We start from the raw sequence: 23435 nt of genomic DNA, 5'->3' as shown, positions 1-23435 counted from the left end.
ACAGTGACCAAAATTTTTTTCTTGAATTCAACCCAAGAATAATTATTTACTCTGAATCATAATTGTAGGACTTGGTAGAAGACCAGTCTGGGCAGGCAGCAAGAATCCTCCAAGGAAAAGCAAAAATGTTCTAATATTGGTAGACATTGCTGATGGATTCAATAGTTATCTTTCCTTATTGAGCTCCAGTGTGGTTTTTATTAAGATTTTAGTCACAGTCCCATTATTTTCTTTTTTTTGTGAAATAAAGTTGAAGTAAGGTCTCATTGTGAACTGCCCCTTGGTGGGAAAATGATAAACTGAGGTAATGATGACGTAAACAGAGTAAGGCCTGAGGCAGCAGAGGCTTCCACAGCCTCCAGACTGCCATGACTTGATGAGAAACTGCAGTGGGCAGAGCACAGCAAATATAAGCCCAGGAAAGCTTTTCAATGGAAAAGGCTCTGCTCACATATTCTTGAACTGTGTTTTGAGTTATTTTGTGAAAATTTCCAAACCAAGAGAAAATGCCCCACAATACTAATAGGTAGACTTTTTTCTTACTAACAAGACCTTAAAAAAATAACATTTTTACATTCTTTACCTTTCAACTCAGTCGATATTATACACATGGGTTGCTTTTGCAGAGATCATGTATCTTGCCTCTGCAGGCAGCTTATCCATGGATACTGCAGAGTTTCCAGAGAAATGCTACTTAGAATGTTCCACGCCAGCCTCAAAGGCCTCTTTCCATTGGAAGATGACATTTCCATTAGAAGGCTCACTGTCATGCTGAATTACCAGGTAGGCTTGCAATGTATGGCCATCTTTTCCACACTTTTCGATAGAGTACACAACTAAAGTCATGCGAAAGGGATTATTCCCACCAAAGAGAAATAAAGAAGAGAGATGAAGTTGGCAGATACCTACTTTTAATGCAATGACCCCGGCAACACCCATTCATAATTGTTATTATAACCAAGACATTAAATCATGAAGAAATAAGGAAAGGGGATGACACATGGCATTGGAAATAGTACAGGTTTTTTTTTTTTTTCTTGGCAAGGTTTCTCTGTGTTGAAGGAGCTGTGGGCTGTGTTCCAGCCGCCCCAGCTCCTGGTAGTCTGGCTAGCTTATGCCCCAAAATAACGACACACAAACTGTATTTTTTTAAACACTGCTTGGCCCACTAGCTCTAACCTCTTACGGGCTAATTTTCATATTTTGCCTAACCCATTTTTAGTAATCTGGGTAGCATCAGTCTTACCAGGAAAGATTTAGCATGTCTGACCTGGCAGCTTGCTTCATGGCGTCTGCCTGGGAGAGGGGAGCATGGCCTCTGCTCCAGAGAGCAGAGCTGTCGTGTCTGAGCTCACTTCCTCTTCCTCCCACCATTCTGTTTTGTTTACTCCACCCACCTATGTTTTAACCTATGAGGGCCAAGCAGTTTCTTTATTACTTAACCAATGAAATCAACAGATTGATATATGACACTCCCACATCATCTCTGTATAACAGCCCTAGCTGTCCTGGAACTAGCTCTTATAGGCCAGGTTGACCTTGAACTCACAGAGATCCATCTGCCTCTGCCTCCCGAGTGCTGGGATTAAGGGCGTGCGCCACCACCACCTGGCTGGCATTGGAAATAGTATAATAGTATGCCCTAAAATACATCCTCAGATGATGATGCACTGGGAAGGAGGACAGACTGTGAGCAGGCTTGAAAAATCTATAACACACAGAAAATTAAACATCTGGCTCAAGATGGGCATGGTGCCACATGCTAATACTTGGGGAGGAGAAGAGTCTAGGAGGGCTTGGACCAGCCAGAATGAAACCACCTCTCAAACAGCAACAGATTCTGGCCTCAAGATCATCTCACCTGGGTGAGGGCACAGGACTACTACACACAGTAGTAACTCACCGCTGCACCCGAAGAAGAAGAATCTGTTCTGAAAAGTCATTATAATTAACTGGGCAGTGGTTGTACATGCCGTTAATCCCAGTACTCAGGAAGCAGAGGCAAAAGGATCTCTGGGAGTTTGAGGCCAGCCTGGTCTACAGAGTGAGTTCCAGGACAGCTAGGGCTGTTACACAGAGAAACCCTGTCTCGAAAAACCAAATGAATGAATGAATAAATAAACATTTAAAAAGTAATTATAACTAAATGTTCTATCTTCCAATTAATCTGCTCTTCAAAAATATAAGCTAATAACCAAGCCTAAAGAAGGTAGTTGAAGACATCCAAAACAGAAGCCAAAGTCTGGAGTGTTTAATATTTATTTAATTCACAAAACAAGCATTCTCCTTTCCAGTCTTCGCCCATGGCATCTTCCTGACCACTTCCAGTTTGGTGGCTTCTTTTAGGACCGGGGTTATATCATACTTGTTGCTCAAGTCCAGACAATGGAAGATAGATTCTCATCTTGGGAAATCTTCAGAGCCACAGTAGAAAAACACGTTCCCATGAAGCAAAGAAGAAAGTAGGGCAGCAGAGTCGCGAGGTGCACTCAGGAGCCTGGTTCTGCAGAAGCCGAGGCTATGTTGGCATTTCTCTCTGCCTCCAGTTCAGAAACAAGCTGGACTATCTCAGGGTGACTGAATTTTCCTGGGGAGGGGAGACATTTCTATATTAACAAGAGAAGACACATATTTCTTCAGTTTGACCCCATGGCTATCAGGGGCTCTCTTCTGTGAACTTGGCCATACCTCAAAGCAGGAGATTCTGGGTTCCAGGAACAGGTAAAGGAGATCACTTTAGCCAGAGTGCAAGGATGAGAATCAGGCAAAGAATCATCATTTAGTCTCTCAAGATGTAGAGGAAACAGCACCAGGCAGCCCCTGAGTGTCTCTCCCAGGGACTACAGGGAAAGCTTGGGAGTAAGAGCCCAGACGGCAGAGCCATCTCTTCCAAAACCGCAATGTATTAAGGGGATACAGTTCTCACATAGAAAATGGCTGGTTGGGTGGTGCTGGTGCATGCCTTTAATCTCAGCACTCAGGTAGTTGAGGATTTCTGAGTTTGAGGCCAGCAAGATCTACAGCAGAGTTCCAGGACAGGCAGGATTATACAGAAAAAGCATCTCAAAACAAAACAGAACAGAAAAGAAAATGGCCTACAGGAAGACTATGGTACAAAGAATATAAGCTCCCTTTGGTTAAGATCTCAAGTAGCTGATGTCTGCCATTGTCCCTGTTCCTCAGTCCTCCCCAGGCTTCGGTTCTGGACAGTGACCCCATCCTCATCTAGTATAATCATTACAGATACCTAGTATAGGTGACCAGCTAACAAGTCCTGACTACACTGACCCATGAGGCCCTTAAAGCCTTGGCCCCAAAGCCATTTCTCCAGTTCCATCCTGCACCTTCCATTTGTCACCCAGCCTGAAAGTCACAGACTCTGCTGCTCCCCAAAGCAATAGGGTTCAGAAAGCAAGGGCAGAGCTATGGTGTGAAACAGAGAAAACCCCCAAACTAGAGCCTGAGGTCCCCTTCAAAACTGCTGTAATAGGGCTGGCATGGTGACTCAGCAGATCAAGGAACTTGCTGCCAAGTCTGTCAACCTGAGATCCACTTCGGAGCCCACAGGTAGAAAGGTAGAACCAACTCCCGAAAGTTGTCCTTAACTTCCACATGTGAGCTATGACATGCCCACATCTACTATCAAATAAATAAATGTAATAAACAATTTCAGTTGTAATAGGTGCAGTTTACATGTTTCCTCATACTCCTTTGATGAAACCTTTTCTTTGTTAATTAATGATTTTTAAATTTCTAAAATGAAAATATTATATCATTTGCCCTTCCCCTCCCTTCCTCTAACCCTTCCTATGAACCTGACTTGCTAGCTCTGTCTTCATCTTGGCTCTTACATATATGTGCTTAGGAATGAGTCCTTTCCTTACACAGCTGTCGCTGGGACACTGAGAAGTCATTTCTCCAATCGGCTGCATTAGATTGATTTACTAACTCTTGAATGGAAGCAGTGTGCTACAGTGCAAACAGGAGACTCTCCTTCAGCTGGCTGTTGACAAGCCACCGTCTCTCTGGGCTTAAGCTTCTTTCTCAGCAAAAGACATGCTTCGAGCTAGACAACTCCACTCACATAGTTTGATTTTTTTTGAATTCTACTTGTATTTCACTCTCTGTTTTTCCACTGTGACTATAACAACTGAAGACAACTAACTGTAAAGCGCAAAGACGGCACAAGCATGACCTGTGTGTTAAATTACTGTGAACTATGCTCCTGGGAACCTAGTTGTCATGTATAACATGGGCTAGCAAGCCATAGAAGTCAAATGCCAGATGGGAACCATTCCAGGTTCCGTGACTTGTAGTATGGAGCAGCGGAGACTCTCCCCCATCAGTGGCTTCTGTTATAACCACCTGATCCCACTTGATCCTACTGTTATCGTATTGTTAAAACAAACTCAGACAACACATACAGAAGGGGGAACACCTTTAGCAGGTAGAGTTACAAGTTCGTGTCCTTGAAGGAGAAGGCAAACAGCTGCGCTCCAACTAGACCCAACCATGATGCGCCACCATCCGAAGCTATAGGGCCAAGCAATCACACACTAAAACTTCTAAAACTCTGAGCCAAAAGAAACCTTCCTCATTGGAAGTTGGTCATCTGAGATGTTGTGTTGCAGTAACTGAAGCTAACCAAAGGGCAGAGTCAGAGGGAGACCACAAGGTTGTAGCACACTGAGACCAAGTGCAGACCGAGCAAAAAAGGGAACAATGAAGTCTCAGAGAGCGGATTAGGAAAGAATGCCGGAAACACGGGTAGCAGCAGATCCTCAGGCTTTCTCAGTCAGCCAAAAGTGTCAGGAGGTTATGTTTTAGAAAGAGGAAAGTCAAGTGTTTTTAGAATAAAGATATCAGCATAGGGCATAGCTCTGAAGTACTCACCTGGCTTGCACAAGGCCCCAAGTTTGATCCCCACTCCACCCCTCTCTGCCCCACCCTCCAAAAGATGAGGTGATGCCCATATGTACAGGGAAGGTCACAATGACAGTCCAGTGTGAACTGACTTCCCTGTCAAGAGCAGAGGGAATGGGGCTGGAAGAAGAGAAAAAGAAACTTGCGGTCAGGGTGGCCAAGTGGTCTAAGGTGCTGTGCTCAGAAACTTGCATCAGCTTCATGCTCATGAAAACAGTATTTTGGAGATTAGTCTGTGAGCCAGGACTTTCATAAGTTTGGTGAGGCCATACAAGGGTCATGGCAGGTCAGAGAAAGGCCAGTCCTTGTAGCCCTCTCAGGGAACATAGAGACTGGACTGGCTGATCCACCAGGGCTCCCAGGAAATGGACAGGGAGTTATATTTGAAGAAGCCATAGAACATCCATCTCCAACAGTGGGTGTGGCTGCTTGCTTTGTAAACGATCAAAATGAAGGCAGCCAACAGTGCAGGTGCCTCTCTAATCAGGTCCCAGGATTTCCTCCAGCATCCTCACACAATCCTATCTATTGTCTAGGTGCTGTTAATGTCACCATTCCATACTGGATGATGGGATCTGGAGCCTCACACATGCCAGGCAAATACTCCACTACTGAACTCTATCCCTGGCTCTTGTTTTTGAAAACAAAGTCTTATTATTTATCTGGGCCTAGCTGCAAACTGGACCCTTCTGCAGCTACCTCCAGAGTGCTAGGATTACAAGCATGCATAACACCAGGTTTAAGTATCTCCATTACAAAGAAAAGAAAACAAGACTCAAGGGCCTAAGTGGTTTATTAGATTTACATGGTTATATGTGGCATAAGCAAGATATAAACCCATGTCTCATGAGTCCACAGCTGTGCTACGAGGTACTATGATGATGGTGAAATCCTCCTGGTAAGAGGATGTGGAAGTGTATCTAACTGTGCTGTGTTTGAATTGTTTGACTGCTGAGGAAGAAGCAATAGCTGCTAAAAGACATTTGATTATAAATGCTGCTGGAGTAAGCCAACTTATTTATTTTGAAAATGCCTTGACTTCAAAATTTAAGTCAAAAGATACGTTACTTTGGAGAAGAGATTTTGCTCTTGTTTCCATAGGAAATGAGAGGCTGTGGATTCATTCTGGATTAAGAAAAATAAGGTTTCATCAAGGAAGACCCACTGAAAAATCTCCAGTGGGAACAGGTGGCTCAGATGATCCAATGTTTCAGAGCACCTCTGTTGTAGTTTCCTCTACATCCACATCCAGAACAGCCTTAAGACTGCTGGCAGAGATGATCCAGCCTCACAGAATACTCCAATCAGAACTTGTCTCAGTCTCAAGACTGCTGGCCAAGATAATACAGCCTCACAGAATACTCCAGTAAGAACTTGACCATAATCCTAAATCTTCTTTGGGTCCCCATAAGATTATCACACTCCCAATCAATAGAAAGTAGCCTAGAAAACTATATCCACATTCCCAAAAAATGGATTATGGATGTTTGTCTTTGTTTTGAGTGTTGATTACAAGTTGTTATGGCTAATGGTGAGAAAAAAAAACTAAACAAAGATAATTAGATTCAGGGTTCTTGTTGTGAAAAGAAAAAAGGGGAAATGCTGTGGGATAATGCTCTTGTATACTGTAAAGATTTGTCACTTGTATTGGCTTAATAAAACACTGATTGGCCAGCAGTCAGGCAGGAAGTATAGGTGGGGCAACCAGACTAGAAGAATTCTGAGAAGAGGAAAGGCAGAGATGTAGTTGTCAGTCAGAAGCAGAGGAATCAAGAGGAAGCAAAAATGATAATGCCATAGGAAGAAAAGGTACCCAGCCATGTGGCTGAACATAGATAAGAAACATGGGCTAGTTGTAAGAGGTAGTTAGTAATAAGCCTGAGCAATAGGCCAGTTTATAATTAATATAAGCCTCTGTTTGTTTATTTGATTGTGGGACTGGGTGGGATAGAAACTTCTGTCTACATATAAGACCCATTTTAAGTCATTCACTATTTCTATCTCAAAGCTTACAATTCTAAAGCACTACCAGATTAGAGCCCTTTCCCATGCATTATCTCCCTCTGAAAAGCAATTCTGGACTTAAGAAAGGAGTTTTGGTTCCTATTTATCAGATGAGGCACAAGCTCTGAGATAGCAAGAGACCACCAGCAGGCAGCTGGCAGAAGCAGAATGTGAATATGTTGCTCAGATGTCAGAGTGGTGATGTCCTTGAGTGCCACTGACATCTCAACTAGCCATCTCAACATTTTCTTTTCAGATGTTCTTCTTGAAAGGTCAGAAGAGGGAACCAACAAGGGGTTTGCAACTTATGGACCATCAGTCCCCACACTAAGATTGAGCCCAACTAAACCAAGAATGTTTAGGAGTTTATGAGCATGAGTACCTGCTGTGGAATCATAGAAGTCTTGAAGCCTCCCAGGTTTATTCTCCATGTCTTCATATTCTGATGCCTGAAGGATCATTTCACACTGGTCCAGCTGCTTCACGAATCTGGCCTCTGCACTAGATTGGGTCTCATATTCCTAAGGAAAGGGATACAGAAAGGGCATGATTAGACTGCCTCACTTGGGAGTCTAGGGAATTTCCTATTTGGGTACCTGGAGTCAGAGTCACAGCTTAGGGAATGAGTGTTCAGTACCAAATCATTTCTCCACTGTGTACTGAGAATTAGAGACTCCTGACTTCAGAGCCCAGTTTAGCACTAGGATATCATGCAAGATAACAGTCCACAGATGCCACCCAATGCTCTGGAAGTCTTTCAGATGAACACATCTTAAACACTTGCAAATTTTTCTCTTACTGTTTTGGTTTCAAGACCAACATTCTTTTTTTTTCTTTCCTTTTTTTTTTTTATTTTTTGGTTTTTTGAGACAGGGTTTCTCTGTATAAAAGTCCTAACTGTCCTGGAACTCGCTTTGTAGACCAGGCTGGTCTTGAACTCACTGTGATCCACCTGCCTCTGCCTCCCAAGTGCTGGGATTAAAGGCATGCACCACCACTGTCTAGGAAGATCAACATCCTTTTTTAAAAAATGTATGTGCATGTGTGTCCACGTGTGTACAGATGAACACGTTTGTAATGATGTCCATCTTGTTTGAAAGAGACAGGATCTCTTATTGGTCTGTGGTTTGCTGTGTAGGCTAGAAGGCCAGTGAGGTCTGCTTGTCTCTGTCTCCCTGGACTTGAGATTGACTGCATGTATAATTTCTCAATACTTGCTTTCAGTCTGCCTGCCTGCCTGTCCTCCACTCCCCTGCCACCCACCGTCTATCCCCTCTGTCTGTCTGTCCGTCCGTCCGTCCGTCCGTCCCTCCCTCCCTCCCTCCTTCCCTTTTCTCTAACACATGTTCTGGGGATCAGACTCAAGTTCTCATGCCTGTAAAACAAGCATGTTACAAACTGCCTTATCTCCCCACTCTAAGATCAGACACTTTGGTCTACTTGAGTAGAGTGGAAGAAATCTAGTTAACTTCAAGACTTTTTTTTTTTTTTCATTTTACACTTCTCAAAGTTTGCATTCTCTCCTCATTTCACTCAGACGGCTTCTTCCTCTAAGCTAATTAATACCGTTGCTAATTACTTTTCATTACAAGTTTACCTGGAAATCTCTGGGCTTGTGATCTACCTAGAGCAGTTAAGTCCCGCTGGGTTATAACTACTGGGGACATTAGAATCTATGAATTTTATGTGTGTGTTGGTGGCAGGAGACAGTGAATGTGGTGGGAGGGGAGGAGCCTTTTCACCTTTTCTCTTTGCCCTGTTCCCCCACTCCTGTGTCACACGGGGAGTTCCAGGGGGCTTTCTTCTCCAAGCAGAACATTCCACCTGCCACAAGTTCCAATTAAGGCTGCACAGGATCGTTCTTCTATTAAGACTAAAGCATTCCCAACTGGTTTCCCGAAGAATCCTCATTTGTGATTCCACCCAGATGTGTTCAGACAACAAGCCTGTCATGCTTTCTTGGCACTGACACATGGTATAAATCACTGAGGTTTCTTAGGTTGTGTTCAAAGCCCTTTCCTTATAAAAGCAGCCCTCTGAATTTGGCAAGAGCTGCATTTTACAAAGGGGAATCATTTAAACATGAAGCCCAATATATCTTGCTTTATCTCAAAGATACTTTTTAAACATTACATTTTATTTAAGTGTTCATTCACATTCATAGTTATATCGTTTTATTAAATAAATTCAAGTTCACAGTTTAGTCAAAGGAAAATGAATACTCTAAGCAAATCAATGTAAATCTTCTTTTCTGCTCAAAGTGAGGAATAAAACCTTTCAGAGTGTTAAGAAACAAGGTACATTGTTGTGCTGGACAGGTTCTTGTCAGTTTGATACAAAACCAGGCCACCTGGGATGAGGGACTCCAGAGTGAACTGACTCCATCAGAATGGCCCAGGGGCATGTCTGTGTGGGCATTTTCTTTATTAATGATTGAGAGGGCACAATTCCACTGAGGGTGTTGCTACCCCTGGGCAGATGGCTTTGGGTTGCATAAGAAAGCAGACCAAGCAATGTAAGCAGCACTCCTCTGTGGTTCACGCCTCTTCTTTCGCTTCAGTTACTATCCTGACTTCCCCCAATGATGAACTATTACTAGACCATGTAAGCCAAATAAACCCTGACTCCACCAAGTTGGTTTTACTCATGGTATTTATCACAGTGATAGAAAACAAACTAATACAACTGATTGCACAGAGAATTTTAACAAATTTACAGAATATTTTAAACAACATGCAATCTATTGGATTTTTCCCTTAAATAATTCATTGTAAAGGCATTCTCTAATTTTATCTTTCAGTAAAAAGGTATGGGGTGAGGGGGATGCCTCAGCACTCAGCAGGTAAAGGTGCTGCCACCAAGCCTGATGACCTGAATTTGATCACTGGAACACAAACGGTGGAAAGAATAAACCAACAGCCATAAGTTGTTCTCTGACCTTCACACACATGCTGCGTCATGCATGCGTGTGCACACATGCACATGGATAATAAATAAATTTAATATATATTTTTTAAAGTCAGGATTCAGCAAAGAGCACCACAGACCAAGCTCTCATGGTGAGAAGTCTTCTGACATTTAAAGAATCACAAGAGTGGTTCTAACCTTAGCCTGAGAGTCACAGGACAGAAGAGGAAAGAGAAAAGGCTACAGATGGAAGCAAGGGTCTGTGCCTCCGGGGTCTGGGCTTCCTGTATGGACTCTCAGCTACTGCGCATCACGGACGTCAAGGCGAGGTCCCAACAAACAGGAAAAGGCATACTCAGATTTGATGCCCAGCAAGATCACTCTAACTCGCAGTACGGACAGCAGTTAAGCTAGAAGCCGGGGAATCAGAGTCCAAGACTTTGTAGCATGAGCAAAAGCATGATAATCATGGCAGCCTGGCTAGGAAAATATGGGAGGATTTGAGAAATGATGATGAAGTAAAATAAATACAATAAAACTATACGCAAGTGAGACAGCCCACCTGCACCCACGAGCCATGCTTAAGACCAGCATCTGTGTGAAGAAAGCACTGCAATACAAGAGGGGCTCAAAATAGGCTGCTGGGGTTAACCATAAGCCTTAAGTTTGCAGATAGACACTGGGCAAGCAAGATTCTGTGCACCCTAGCAGGAGATGAACACGAGGAGCTACACAAGGACAGTCACCCCTGTCTGACCTTTGGGTCATCCTACAAGGACAGGGAGCCATGACAGCAAGAGAATCAAAGCTGAGTATGGTAAAGGTTATCAAGACAGAGAAAAAGAAAAGATCTAAAAAATATATATATAGGAAAGGGAAACATAGTTGGAAGGTCCCTAAAAGCAAACCTCCATATTTCCCTCACATTACACAAAAACATGCACAACCTACCACCACCACCACCAAATTACACTGGGGAGGGAGAACTATATGTCCTTCTAAAACTTCAGGAAATACAATTTCAAACTAAAATGAGCAACAGAAAAGCACAGTGACCAGATGTCACACGAACTTAAATGGTAGAACGGGAAGTAAAATCACACATCCCACATCCATATCAAAGAGACATTCTCAGATTTAAAACCAGATCAAACCTACCACAAACTACCCCAAAAGAACTAATACACACACACACACACACACACACACACGCAACACAATATGACATTAAAGAACAACCTAGGAAAACATTATAGATAAAGGTTATTTTAGAAAGAAATCTAAATAATGTGTCATACAAGAACAACTGAGTGTGATAAGTGTGCCAAAGAGAATTAAAAACAAAAAATGGAGTTTTGAAATGAATAGTTTAAAAATTAAGATACAAAGGGTTTTGGAGAAGTCGATGAACAGTGGCAGTTGGCAAAAAAAAAAAAAAAATTAAAAAAATTAAAAAAACAAAAAAAAAAAACCAGAATCATGCAGAAGTAGTAGAAAAGAAAAAGAAAGAAAAACTAAACATCAACAAAACTTCTTCGAAATTACTGTTTTCCCCTAAAGCTGTTGAAAGCATAGGCTAAATACCTAAGGAAATTAGCTCAGGATAACCAATAAAAAGATACATTCTAATAAAAATTAACAGACAGAAAAGACATACTTTGGACTCCTATATAAAAATAGAATCTGACACAGAACAAAAAGAACATGATGATTAGATGTTGACAGCAATGTTTTAAGTTAGAAGAAAATGAGAGAAATAAACTCAAATATATTCAGGAAAAGAAACTGTGACCTCGGGACTTTATATCCAGAGAAACCGAATTTATGGATTACAAAAAAAAAAAAAAAAAAAAATACAGAGAAGCTGAGTAAAATGTAAAAAGTTAGGGAACATTGCGGAAGTTAGGAGCTCTTCCGCAGAATCAGCAACAGACAAGACTCAGAAAAGCAAGCAAACTGCTCAGGAGTTGACAAATACTAGAGGTAGTAACTGATGCCTAGCCCATGATAGTCTATGGATTCTGGTATCCTACTGCCAGTGCCCACATGCTTGTTTTCTTGGTTATTACCTATGTGACTTAGGGCAATTTAATTTCTCCATTCCTGCATTTCTTCATCTGTGATATGGCAGTCTATAGACATGGGGATTAAAGTAATTAGTGTAAAATGTTTAGAACATTGTGAGTGTAGGTGTCAGGTAGTCTATGATGGTCTCACAATACAGCACAACCACAATCACAGCTGCCTGTGGTGCTTTCAGACACGAGCAAAATGGACACACTTCCTCCTGGTTTACTGAAACATCATTTCATCCTTATGGTGGAAGACAGATTACAACCCAGAACGTCTAACCCCTGAAACCTCTGGACTGGCAGGTGTTTATAATGCTGAACAGCTGTGGTGACCACGCGTCAGTATCAGCCTACTGGTATTTTCTCTGCAGCTAGTATTGCCCTAAGCGCTATGCTAGATACCAATTTCCTAAACCAACATCAGGACTGAAGGCAGACAATATAGTGTGTGTGGATTAGAGACAGGGGCGAGAACTCACAATGTCTACATCTCCTATTGTGCTGAAAAATCCCTGTCTGCCTGGGACCTTAAGTGTGACCTATGACTGTGACTTACATAGAAACAGGGTCTCTGCAGAAGTGACTGAGTTGTAATGTAGCCTCAATCCAGGAAGCTGGGACACAGATATAGACAAATAGGGATGTCACCACGCAGCTGGTGGGTGGGGACTGGAATGAGCAGGGAATGCCAAGGACACCAGTATTCTTTGATAAGCTCCTCCAGTCAGTCAAAGACACATACAGATGGAAAAACCATTATCTATTTGGGAGTTATCACGTGTTTTATATCTTTTCAAGTTAAAAATTCTAAGTAACTGCAATACTTGACTTGGAAGATATGATTTTAAACATGTAGAATTTGTAGTAAAATTTTCAGTCCATTGCTGGTGACTAAGAAAATAATTCTATAGATGCTGCCACTGCGTTTAGAACAAAAAGAGGCAAAGGCGGGCAGATTCTTATGAAACTTCCCAAATTCTAGGAGTGTTTTGTCCTTAAGAGATAATGGAATTCACTTCTTAAACTCACTCCTCTTCTTTTTCTCTGTATGGATGATGCGCAGCCTTACTCTGCTACCAGACCTAATGGAGCATGCTTCTGATGCTACACGAAATATATGCTGAGACATGGACCACTATTCCCCGAAGAAACCTTGGCATACTGTAACAGACACCTTCTGCAGCAGCCCCAGGGTAGACTCCATGCACACCATCCCCAACTGAATTCTCCTCACGAGGTAATTACCAAAAGCTCACGGTGTCTCAGCAGACTCCAGCAATTCCTTATTTTAGAACACTAATACATGGAGTGCATAGTAGGAAGCCTAAGGTGGCACTCAGAAATCAAACCTATTTATCCGCTAAAGCAATTAACTTTCACACGGTAAGGGATGAACAATGACTCAAAAAGCCCATGGTAGTTGAGGTTCAACTCTGCTTATAAATAAACTGAGATCAGACTAAGAATTTTAAAACCTAGTTTTCTAAGCGTGTTGAGCTTCTTAGTTGTGGATGAGCAGGTGGACCTGTAGGACCTGTAGGTCCTAGAAGAAAGACAGACTAACTAGAATGAAGTAGCTTAGTGGGTATTCAGGCTCGAGGCTCTGGTCCCTGTGTTACACCCCACTGCCTAGAAAGACTGACTTCACCCCTTCTGAGTCAAATCACTGCAAGGACAGGGCACTACCCACTCTGATGCTGCAGATCATGGGGTGTCTAGGGAAAGTTCAAGGGTCCAGTCCTAGACACGTCCCATTTTCCTCCCAAGTGACGATCTGATTCAGCATAAGAGGGAGTGGGAAGATATCTTCAGGAGACACAGAGAAGGGTAGGAGCCTGGATAAGGGAATGTGATTCAGAGGGCAGAGGTGTCAGAGAGGGATTGGATGGGAGTGAGAGGGGATTGGACAGGAATGGGAGAATTGACTGAGGGCATTGGGAAGGATGAAGAAAGGGCTGTCCAAGAGCAGGAGAGAGGGCAGGCTGAGGGGCTCCATCAAGGAGAGGCATTGTGTTCTGGACAGAAGAACCAGTAAAAAATAGAATGACAGAAAACATTTAGTCCTGCTTTTTCACCCTCTCTGCCCTTTCTTTTCAGCCTCGTGCACCCTTGGGTGAGCCCAGCCTACGCTTTTCACCTTGATTTCACTCTGTTCTTTTTTCTCACCCCAAGAAAGGGTTTCTCTGTATACCAGCTCTGGCTGTCCTGGAACTTGCTTTGTAGACTCTGCCTCCCAAGGGCTTGGATCAAAGGCATCGCCACCACCACCCGGCTTCACTTTGTTCTTTTATGGATGGGCAACAGACTTAGTAAAAGAACAGTATTCAAGGTCTCAGATCTACAACTCGGAATGGTACAGTGCGATTAAATTTCAGTTCTGAATTCTCCCAAAGCTATGGATCCAGAGGACGACTTCAGCTGTCATCCCTCAGATGTTATTTGCCTTGTTTTAAGAGTGTCATTCACATTTTAAGAATCAGAAATGGGGGCTGGGTAGATGGCTTAGTCGGTTTTCCTTCCAGGCAAGAGGACCTAAATTCAACTCCAGGATCTCGTGAAAAGGCTAGCCAGGTAGCACATGCTTGTAACCCCAGGGTGGATGTGGTAGGGGTCATGTGAATCCCTGGGGTTCAGAGGCTGTTGGAGACTCTGTCCCAAAAACAAGGTGGAGGACACCTAAGGAATGATGGCTGAGGTTGACCTCTGGCCTCCCCATTCACACATACACATATGCGCCTACATACAAAGGAACATGACATGAACATGAATGCGAACACAGAAAAGAATTAGGTGTATATGGCTGTGAACAAAGAAGTCGGAAATACAAGCACTGTGGACCAAGAGCCGTAGCGGGTGCTGGGGTGGTAAGAAGAGGAGGAACAAAGACAACGAAAAGTTTTTGTCAGCAGAGAGATATTTTTGTAGCAGCTGGAGGACAAAACAACAGTATAGAGACCATTAGTATAACTTTTGCAACTAAAGAACGGATAAGCCATATAAATTCAGTAACAGTTAAAATTAAAAAAGTCTAGTATGTATACTCACTTCCCAGAGTTCATAGAGCTCCTTCCTGAGGTCCTCTGGCAGCAGCTGGGTGATCTGTTTCATAGCCTCCTGAAATATGAAGCCATTAATTCCATTACATTCACTTTCACTGAAGTCAATATCTAGCCTACAAAAGCCAAACAAGAGACTCAGATTCCTCAAAATAACCCCAGTAGAATAAGCAGGCCTTTATAGGTTCCAGTTTTTTTTTAAGTACTATATTCATTTTCTGTTATTTTCATTATTGCAGAAACTTAAAAGCATCGTATAAAAAGTCAGTCATTGTCACTGACATAACAGAAGTCCCAGTTTTTGAGGTACACAGATTCCCAGAATGCACTGCTGAACACAGACCTCCTTATAACCTCAAGAGGCTGCCCAGATGAAGCCACTGTCCTATCCTCTGATTGTCCACAATGTGTCAAACAGCAGGACAATGACCAGTGCGGTCAGAGTGACCATGTCCCCAGCAACCGTTTGAGGGGATGTCCTTACAACTTATGCCTGGCCATGCTGGGCCTTTCCACGATGTATCCAGCAGTCTAAAGATGCCTTTGTTACCACAAGGAGTCTGAGAGGTATCCAAAATCCAGAGAGAGGAGAATGAAAGAATAAGAGGTGTCCTTTGTAAATACTTCTAAGTCTCCCGTGGTGTCCTCAGTTTCTTCCTTGGCTTCAATCATCCTAGTATCTTCCAAATAGCACATCTTTAAGGTCAACTAACTTCCCAATGGCCTTCTACACCTTCACTGTCTCATCCTGTTTAGCCCTGACTCGACTCCGGTGTTAACCAGATGCCAAACTCTTTGAAAAGAATAAGCTATATGCATCAACTTCAGTAATAACAATTTCTTACATAAAATAAAATGAGTTGCAGAAAAGCCATGAAAAGAAAATGAATATTTGTGTGGATATTTATACAGTATTGGAAGGAAAAAGTCTTATAGCACACATCTGTGTCTACAGCAAGCAGTATATGCCAGTACTGGTAATATGCTCTTACAAGTGGCACAGCCATCCAGGGAGGCAGCTCAGTCATACAGCTGGAATGTCACACTATGGAGAAGCATAAAATGGATTTTACACTTGCACTTCTTGTTCCTTTATTGTAAATCTCAGCAATATACTTGAGAACACACATTTTTGTAAATTGTCTCCATACACAGATTACTTTTGACTATACTATTCCAGAAATACATTTATTTCTTGCTTAGTTTTTCCTCCAGAAACATTTGTATGCAGCTTGTATATGGAAGTCCAATCTTCTTGGAGGACATGCTTAAACACTTCGCTTTGAACAGGAGTTATTTTACTGCCTCTTCTTAGTGGATTGGCCCAGCACTGAACGTGGCAGAACAAAATGCCTCCTAGGACTGAATTAGCTTTTTGGAGATCTTAATATTAACTTATTAAAAAACTTCTTCAAAATTATTATGTTCTTTGAAAAACAAAACACAACAAATATGTTGTTTTCCTCTTAAAAGTGAGGATTTTCTGGATCTAGAAATATCAATATAACTTATTATACAATGGGAATTGTACTTATATTTTTACCATGTTTTGAAGATTTCACACATAAGTACTATATCACTTCTAACCCTCGGTATCCTTTCCCAATACCGCTATCGTTCCCCTACTCTCTCTCTCAAATTATTATTATGGGTGTGTATGTCTATATATATTCAGCCTGTTGAGTCCGTCTAATGTTGCTTGTGTGCGTGTGTGTATGTTTTAGAGCTGAGTGTTGGGATTGGGCCACCTAGCAGGGGTCTTGTTTTTGGAGAAGACTGATCCTGTCCCCAGCAGCTATTAATTGCCTATAGCTCTTCCTGTAGAGGTGAGGGCTTGTGAGATTTGGCTGCCTAAACAAGACCCCACAGTAACACTAGCTGAGAATTACATTTTTGAGAGTTCTCAGTTAATATTCCTTGTTTGATGGCTTATATCACAGAATCATACTCGCCTTAAAAAATACTATCAACCTCACTGAAGCTCCTCGTCATGGGCCAAGACGTCACTTCTGTATTTCACTGTGTCATTCAGCCATAAATATTGGGTGACAATGCCCTTAGCTTCTTCCTTTGCTAGCAAACCATGCCAAGAATTTGCTTCCACTGAACTGGGAGCAGCTCTCACCAAATCCACAAGTCTCTCTTATCTGTTTCCCGGCAATCACCTACAAAGCTTGTCCTTCCAACCCTGACACGGCTGAGTGGTGTGGTGGCTCACTCAGAATTCTAGATCCAGGCTGGTCTTAAACCTTGGCTTGGCATTCACTAGCTGAAGATCCTGGACTAGGCCACTTAGCCCTTTTGTCTTGTAGTTTCCTCATTTGCAAGGTGGCACCTTCCTAAGAGGGCTGCATGGTCTGAATGTGGGCACACAGTCCTTAGAAGTCAGCATATGAGTCCTCAATACATATTCACTTTGCGTTTTCACTTTCTCGACCTTCCAAAGACTCCCGTAATGAAGGAAGGCCTATTCTCCTTTCACCCAGTTCATTAGTCCCTTTGTCCCTCACAGACACTGGAATAGAATGACTCCGCAATGTATTTGAACAAGCTTCTCTCTCTGCAAAAGAGCATATAGCTGGCCACTGCTATATCAGCATCTAAGTCCAGCCCCTTAATCCTCATGATGCCTGATAAAAGGTTCATGTTATCGTGGTGGAGGAAGGGGTTAGGCACAAGCGTTGCTTTTGGCCCATTTTCCGAGTTCTGTTTTCTCTGCCCTCATTATGCCTTTCATCCTAATATCAAATATCTTCTATAACAGTCATGCTTCAGTACATCAAATAGTCGTCTGTCGTCTCCCCTCCCCCCCCAACTTAAATCCTGGCCAGCCACTCAAGAAATTTCTGGGCAAATGATGCCTCTGGTTCGCATTATATATGTTTCTCCTGAGGCCAAGAAGCCTTCATTTAATTATCTTAATGTATGGCTCAGAGAGCTGAATCTTGTTCATAAACACCATCTGTCTAAGGAATCCCAATCTTCCCGCGCCCAAACCCAGATCAGCAGCAGGAAGACGTAACGGCTCACCAGCTCTCTTCAGGCCCCAGGTTTCTCGGCCAAGAACTTGACGTTCCTGAAGATGTTTCCCTGGTCCTTCTGCCTCTGAATCAGCAGGAGTGGGGAGCAACAAGGACAGCTGGGGCCAGAAACGCTTTTTTCCTAAGCAGAATGTGGCAGGAAAGGAGACAGCAGTACCTTGTGATCCCGCCTCGGTGTGACAGGAATCAGGACCCGGCCGGTCTGCAGAGTTGCAGGTTTCTCCCTCTGTGGTTGCAGTTCCTTGACAGCGTCTGTGGTTCTTTTCTAGAAGTTTCTGGCATGCTCTTTTGTGGAGAAAGTCCTCATGCACTGTCAGAGGGACAGCATATCTCTTCTCTGTCATTTCCTGTGTCTGCTCCTCTGTCTAAGGTCACGGTTTCCACTCTACATCCATACTCGTGCGGAAATAGAACCAACATCCTCCAGGCAGCTTCAGCAATGAGGAGATTTTTTTTTCATCCTCTTCACCCAGGTGACACTTCATTACCTCTCGCTAAAGTACCGATTCTTCAACAGCTGAGATTTCAGCCGCTTGCTTTTGTTCTGTGTTCATTCTGTCAAGCAACTTAATTCTTTTTCACAACAGTCTAGACCTACATCGAGAAATATTTCTTTCTGTCATGATGAACAGGCTGTATTTTAGACCTGTTCTTTAGGAAGAAGAGGGATGGATGACATAGCCCTATACGACCACCAAGGTGCCCGTATTTTAGGGTGGGTTGGAACCTAAATTAGCCCCACTTCTTTATGGACTTCTAGATGAGCAAAGGCCCTATTGGCTACTTAGCTCTAGTCTCCATCAGCTCAGAAAACAGTTACTTAACCCTACCTTCTCTATTAAAACCACGTCAATAAAGGCGTCCTCACTAAATAACTTAGAATCAATCTCAAAGGCCTCCAAGAAGTCGTTTGTAGTAATAGTGGCGCTGAAATCCACTCCTTCAGCTTCAAAGGACGAAAGAGCGAGGGATGGGGAGGAAAGAGGAAGAGATAAAGGAAAGATTTTTTCATGGAATTTTCTGTCTCTGCCTCAACAAAAAAATTTTTTAGCCCTGTGCTCACCACTGACCTTCATTTACTATCTCATCAATGCCATTTATTTTTATGAATGCAAATGTTTTCTTTTACTTTTTAAATTTCTAGCCTCTAAAGGACTAACTTAAAATTTACTAAATAGTAATTATAATATTAAATATATTTGTGATTTTGAGAATCTCTCTTGGAATAGTTTAAGTGTGTGTGGGGGGGATAATTTCCACAAACAGACTTAAACCCCAGCTGTTGGTACTACCCTAACGAAAGCCACGCCAACAAGAATTGAAGCCATCATGACTATTTGTTCCTGTGTCAAACCAGGCTAGAGCAGGGATGTCGCCATACTCGTATAGAAAACAATGCTGAGAATAAGCGAAAATCGATTTGCTGGCCAAAAAGTCCTTGCTTAGAGAAGTCTGAAAACAGTCGGTACTAGTACCACTTCAAGGCTCTCTTGAAGACCTCCCCTCAGTATAGCCACCAAACCTAAGCTGTTAAGTACCACAGTCTGTACAGACTCAGCTAGTTGTCTGTCATTGGATGAGTGCCATGGCAACACCTTGGCCCTCAAACTCTAAGAACATCTTCTCCGACCTTCCCCGTTTTCCAACAGGGCTAGTGAATTCTCTTCACTTCAGCAAAGGGTTTTCCTCATGGTTTTTTGCAGATCAGCACCAACCTCTTCTCGCCTATGCTTTTCTTCTTTGGGAATGTTATCTGCTGGTGCTATGTCCCCAACGATGCATTCTGCCATATCGTGAACCAGGGCGAGGCGTATACATCTAATCAGGTAAGAAATATTGAATAATTACACAAAATTACATGCACTACAAGTTTCTTTCCTATACTATTTTTCAAGTTAATAATGTTTTTTTCTTCTCCACTCATAGACTAATTTAATATAATATTTTCTAAAGTAAATATATTCTACCAGCCCACATTAGTTCTGAATCAAATTACTTTTGAATATTTAACACAATACTTGAGAGTATAGAACAGACTGAATTTTTTAATGGTTGATTTCATAATTCTCACTTTAAGAAGTTCCTAATTTCAAACCACAAAGCCAGAAGACGTTTTACAAAAATTTAGAATTGAGCATTTCCTCCAATGTCCTAATGCCAAAAGGATCTATATATAGGGTAATGGGTAAAATCGAACAGATAGGGCTTTAAATGTAGCTACCAACCTTACTAGCTACAGGAAGTTTACCCGATTACATACTTAACTTAAATGCTCCCTTTTGCTGTCCTTCATTTTATCATATAAAATGGATAACAGGGAGATACAGCTTGTAGAATACTAGTCTGCCAATCACCAGGCCCTGAGTTGGATGCCTAGCATCAGAGAAAGGATGTGGAAGAATACTTCATAGGGGAGATACAAAAATCATATTTCATAAACCATGTTCTTGCTCTATACTAGTCATTTAACACACGGCTACCATTATTAGTCTATAATAACCATCAGAATGACAGAGGCAAGCAATGAAGTAGGTGCCCCAGGAGGGGAAGGGCACAGTGTTTTTGAGTCCTGCTGATCAGCAAAGACCTTGAAGCCTCCAGTTTCTTTCTAATCCAGTTCAAATGTCAGACTGAGTTCATCTCAAACTGACTTCATCTTGTTTGGGGCTTTTTTTTTTTTTTTTTTTTTAAATGCCAAAACTCCTCTACATTCCGGAAACACCATCTGCAAAGCAACAGGACTCCCAGGGTCCCAGGATCACTTTGCTGTAGTCAGCTTGATTATTTTCTGTGTTTCCAAAGTACTTTGCTTTCTCCCCACCAGGACTTTGATTGTGGCTCCTCTGTGCGTGGCCATCCCATCCACGGAGATCAAGCAACAGCAGGAGAGCTCCCCACTATTAGAATAACCGGCCAGTTCCCTCCCCTACCTTATCCTGTGGCTTTCACTGAAACCACAGCGAGCCCGGGCAATTCATCTGCTGTCTTCTATGTAAACTCTCACCCCGTGGTCCACAAGCATTTTAAAGGGTTGCTGACTAACTAAAGGGGTGCCTCTTTCGAGTATCTACATACTCACTGCCGTACAACCTCAATAGCATGACCCCACAAATGGCTACCACTATTCCTAAAAGCAGCTAGTCCAAAAGCAAAATAAATATGAATGCAAAGACACAATTTTACACATACTCACCTTCAAGGCCCTAATTTCTTACTTATTTCCACTGACACCAATGTGCACACTCTATCAACCGAAAACCTACTGTAGTTTGTAACTGAAGCAATTCTCACACAGAGTCCAGAGACCGTCACATAACTTACCGATCCTTGTTAAGGTGGTCATCTCTGGTCACCATAGCCATAACCGCCATCCGGTACATGTGATCTGACACACTCTCTGGTTTTTCCACATTCCTGTATACCCAGCCTGTCCGTGGGACTCTCTAATAAAGAAGATTAAGAATTAAACAAATACCATTACTAGAAACGATCACACGACCAATAGATGTTCTTCAAGAAAATGTCAGGGTATGACCACAGAGCCAACCAAGTCATGGTTTCAAACCTATTTTTATTGATTTAAGGCTGGATGGTGGTGGCAAACACCTTTAATTCCAATACTTTGGAGGCAGAGGCAGGCGGTTCTCTATGAGTTCGAGGTCAGTCTGGTCTACAGAGCAAGTGCCAGGACAGGCTTCAAAACTACATAGAGAAACCCTGTCTAGAAAAACAAAAACAAAATAAAAAATGCTTTATTTAAACTAACCATAGTGAGCCATACATCTGAAATCAAACTGGTGAGTGAGCAAAATGCAATTCACAAGTATACTAAAGTTCAATAGTCATCACTGCGCTACTGAAGTGTAACGACGGGACAATACAAAGTTTTTAGAAAGAAAGACAAAACTGGTGGTAAGCCTGGTGCTGCATACCTGGGATCCCAGCACTCAATAGGTGGAGACCTCAGTTCCAGGCAGCCAGCTGTACTACCAACGTCTTCTCTAAACAAGTACTTCTTAATTAGGAAAAACACGGGGCTTTGCTTTGTTATTTTTCCTAACTACAAGAGTAGTAGATTTTTGCTATCCCAAAACCCATTTCACAGAAGAAAACAGTAGCATGTTTTGTACATAAACACGTGACAGACTGCCCAGATCTGACACAGAAGGAATAGAGGAATTTCTGCCACGGTCAAGACTTTTATTTGGAACATGATGTGATCATGCGAGTCTGCACTTTCCCTGGGAGTTCCATGCTTCTAAAACATTTCACGATAGTCGTCACAGTTTCAGGGAACGGGTGATCTGGGAACACAGGGGACTCTGCCCAAGTTCTGACCGGCGAGGGCTGATACACGCTTAAACTGTGTTACAGAAACGGTCGCTTCCGGAAGTCACTGTGACAGGGGAAGGTCACTGCTCACGTGCAGGGCTCGGCTGCACGGGTAATGGGCGCCGGGACCAGAACGGGCGGCGCCCGACTCGGAGCTTGCACAGGTTCCGGTCCAGCCTCGGCCTTCAGCTTGGTCCCTGCCAGCTTCTTCCCAGCACACCCAGGCCGCGCACCGCGGGGCTGAGAGAGGGGAGGCTGCTTGGGGACGGAGCCTGAGCCCGAACCGCCGCATCCTGGCCAGGCCGCGCCCGCTCGCTCACCTTGAGCTGCCCCACCAGCCGCAGAAAACGCAACAAGCCGGCTCCGTGTCCGGAGGAGGCCGAAGCCATGCTGGAATGCACCAGAACCGGTCCTCAGCAGATCCTGTCCCTTCGGCTCCTCCCCGTCCCCTCTGGCTCCTCCCCTCCCTTAGGCTCCTCCCTGTCAAGTCCGGCCCCCTCCCCACCCCCCTCTGGCTCCTCCCCACCCTCCTTACTTCCTCCCTGGGTGGACCATCTTCTCTCTTTGGACAGCCAGGGCTTGGACTTTGCATGGTCTGTGATAAAATAACCCTTGTCCACTTTCATCTGCATGGTAGTTCGATGCTACGAGCAGAAGGGCCTGAGGAGGAAGAGGCTGGATATTGCCTGCAAACCTTGAACTTAGAAGTTCAGTGTCTGATTGGCCTGAAGTGCTAGCTATAAGGAGCTCCACTTACAGGCCCTACATCCACCACCATTTAACAGAGGCACTGGGTACAACTATGAAGGCGGAAATGAGTGGCAGACATACCGGGAGACTTTGACGGAGGAGGAAAATGGGCTAGGATCACAACCTCTTAATACCTCAAGTACTGAAGCACCCCCTCCTCCCCCAAATTATATCACCTGCTTGGACCATACTTCTTTCCGTTGACAACTAAACAGTACAAGCTTCTAAGGCAGTTCATGGATATGGGCAAGATTCAAGGAGAAATGGAAGTGAGGGAGTATGTGGGAATTCCAGTTTTATTTGTAACAGGTAGGCTTATTAATATACAAGCGATGGTCCTGATGATCTAG

The 23435-nt window shown here is 43.1% G+C and overlaps 1 protein-coding gene across 1 annotated transcript; it reads right to left on the bottom strand.

Moving 5' to 3' along the window:
* Positions 1-1055: 1055 nt before the first annotated feature.
* Hddc2 (HD domain containing 2) lies at positions 1056-22780 on the bottom strand. The gene is made up of 6 exons (XM_057761692.1): positions 22656-22780; positions 21325-21446; positions 19719-19821; positions 14952-15020; positions 7310-7448; positions 1056-2587 (listed from the first exon to the last, which is right to left on the bottom strand). The coding sequence occupies exons 1-6, from the start codon at positions 22722-22724 to the stop codon at positions 2490-2492; spliced, it is 600 nt and encodes a 199-aa protein (XP_057617675.1). The 5' UTR covers positions 22725-22780; the 3' UTR covers positions 1056-2489.
* Between the last annotated feature and the right edge of the window lie 655 nt (positions 22781-23435).

Source organism: Chionomys nivalis, chromosome 2 (genome assembly GCF_950005125.1).
Source record: "Chionomys nivalis chromosome 2, mChiNiv1.1, whole genome shotgun sequence".
Classification (NCBI taxonomy): Eukaryota; Metazoa; Chordata; class Mammalia; order Rodentia; family Cricetidae; genus Chionomys; species Chionomys nivalis.
This window is presented reverse-complemented; position numbering and strand designations above follow the sequence as displayed.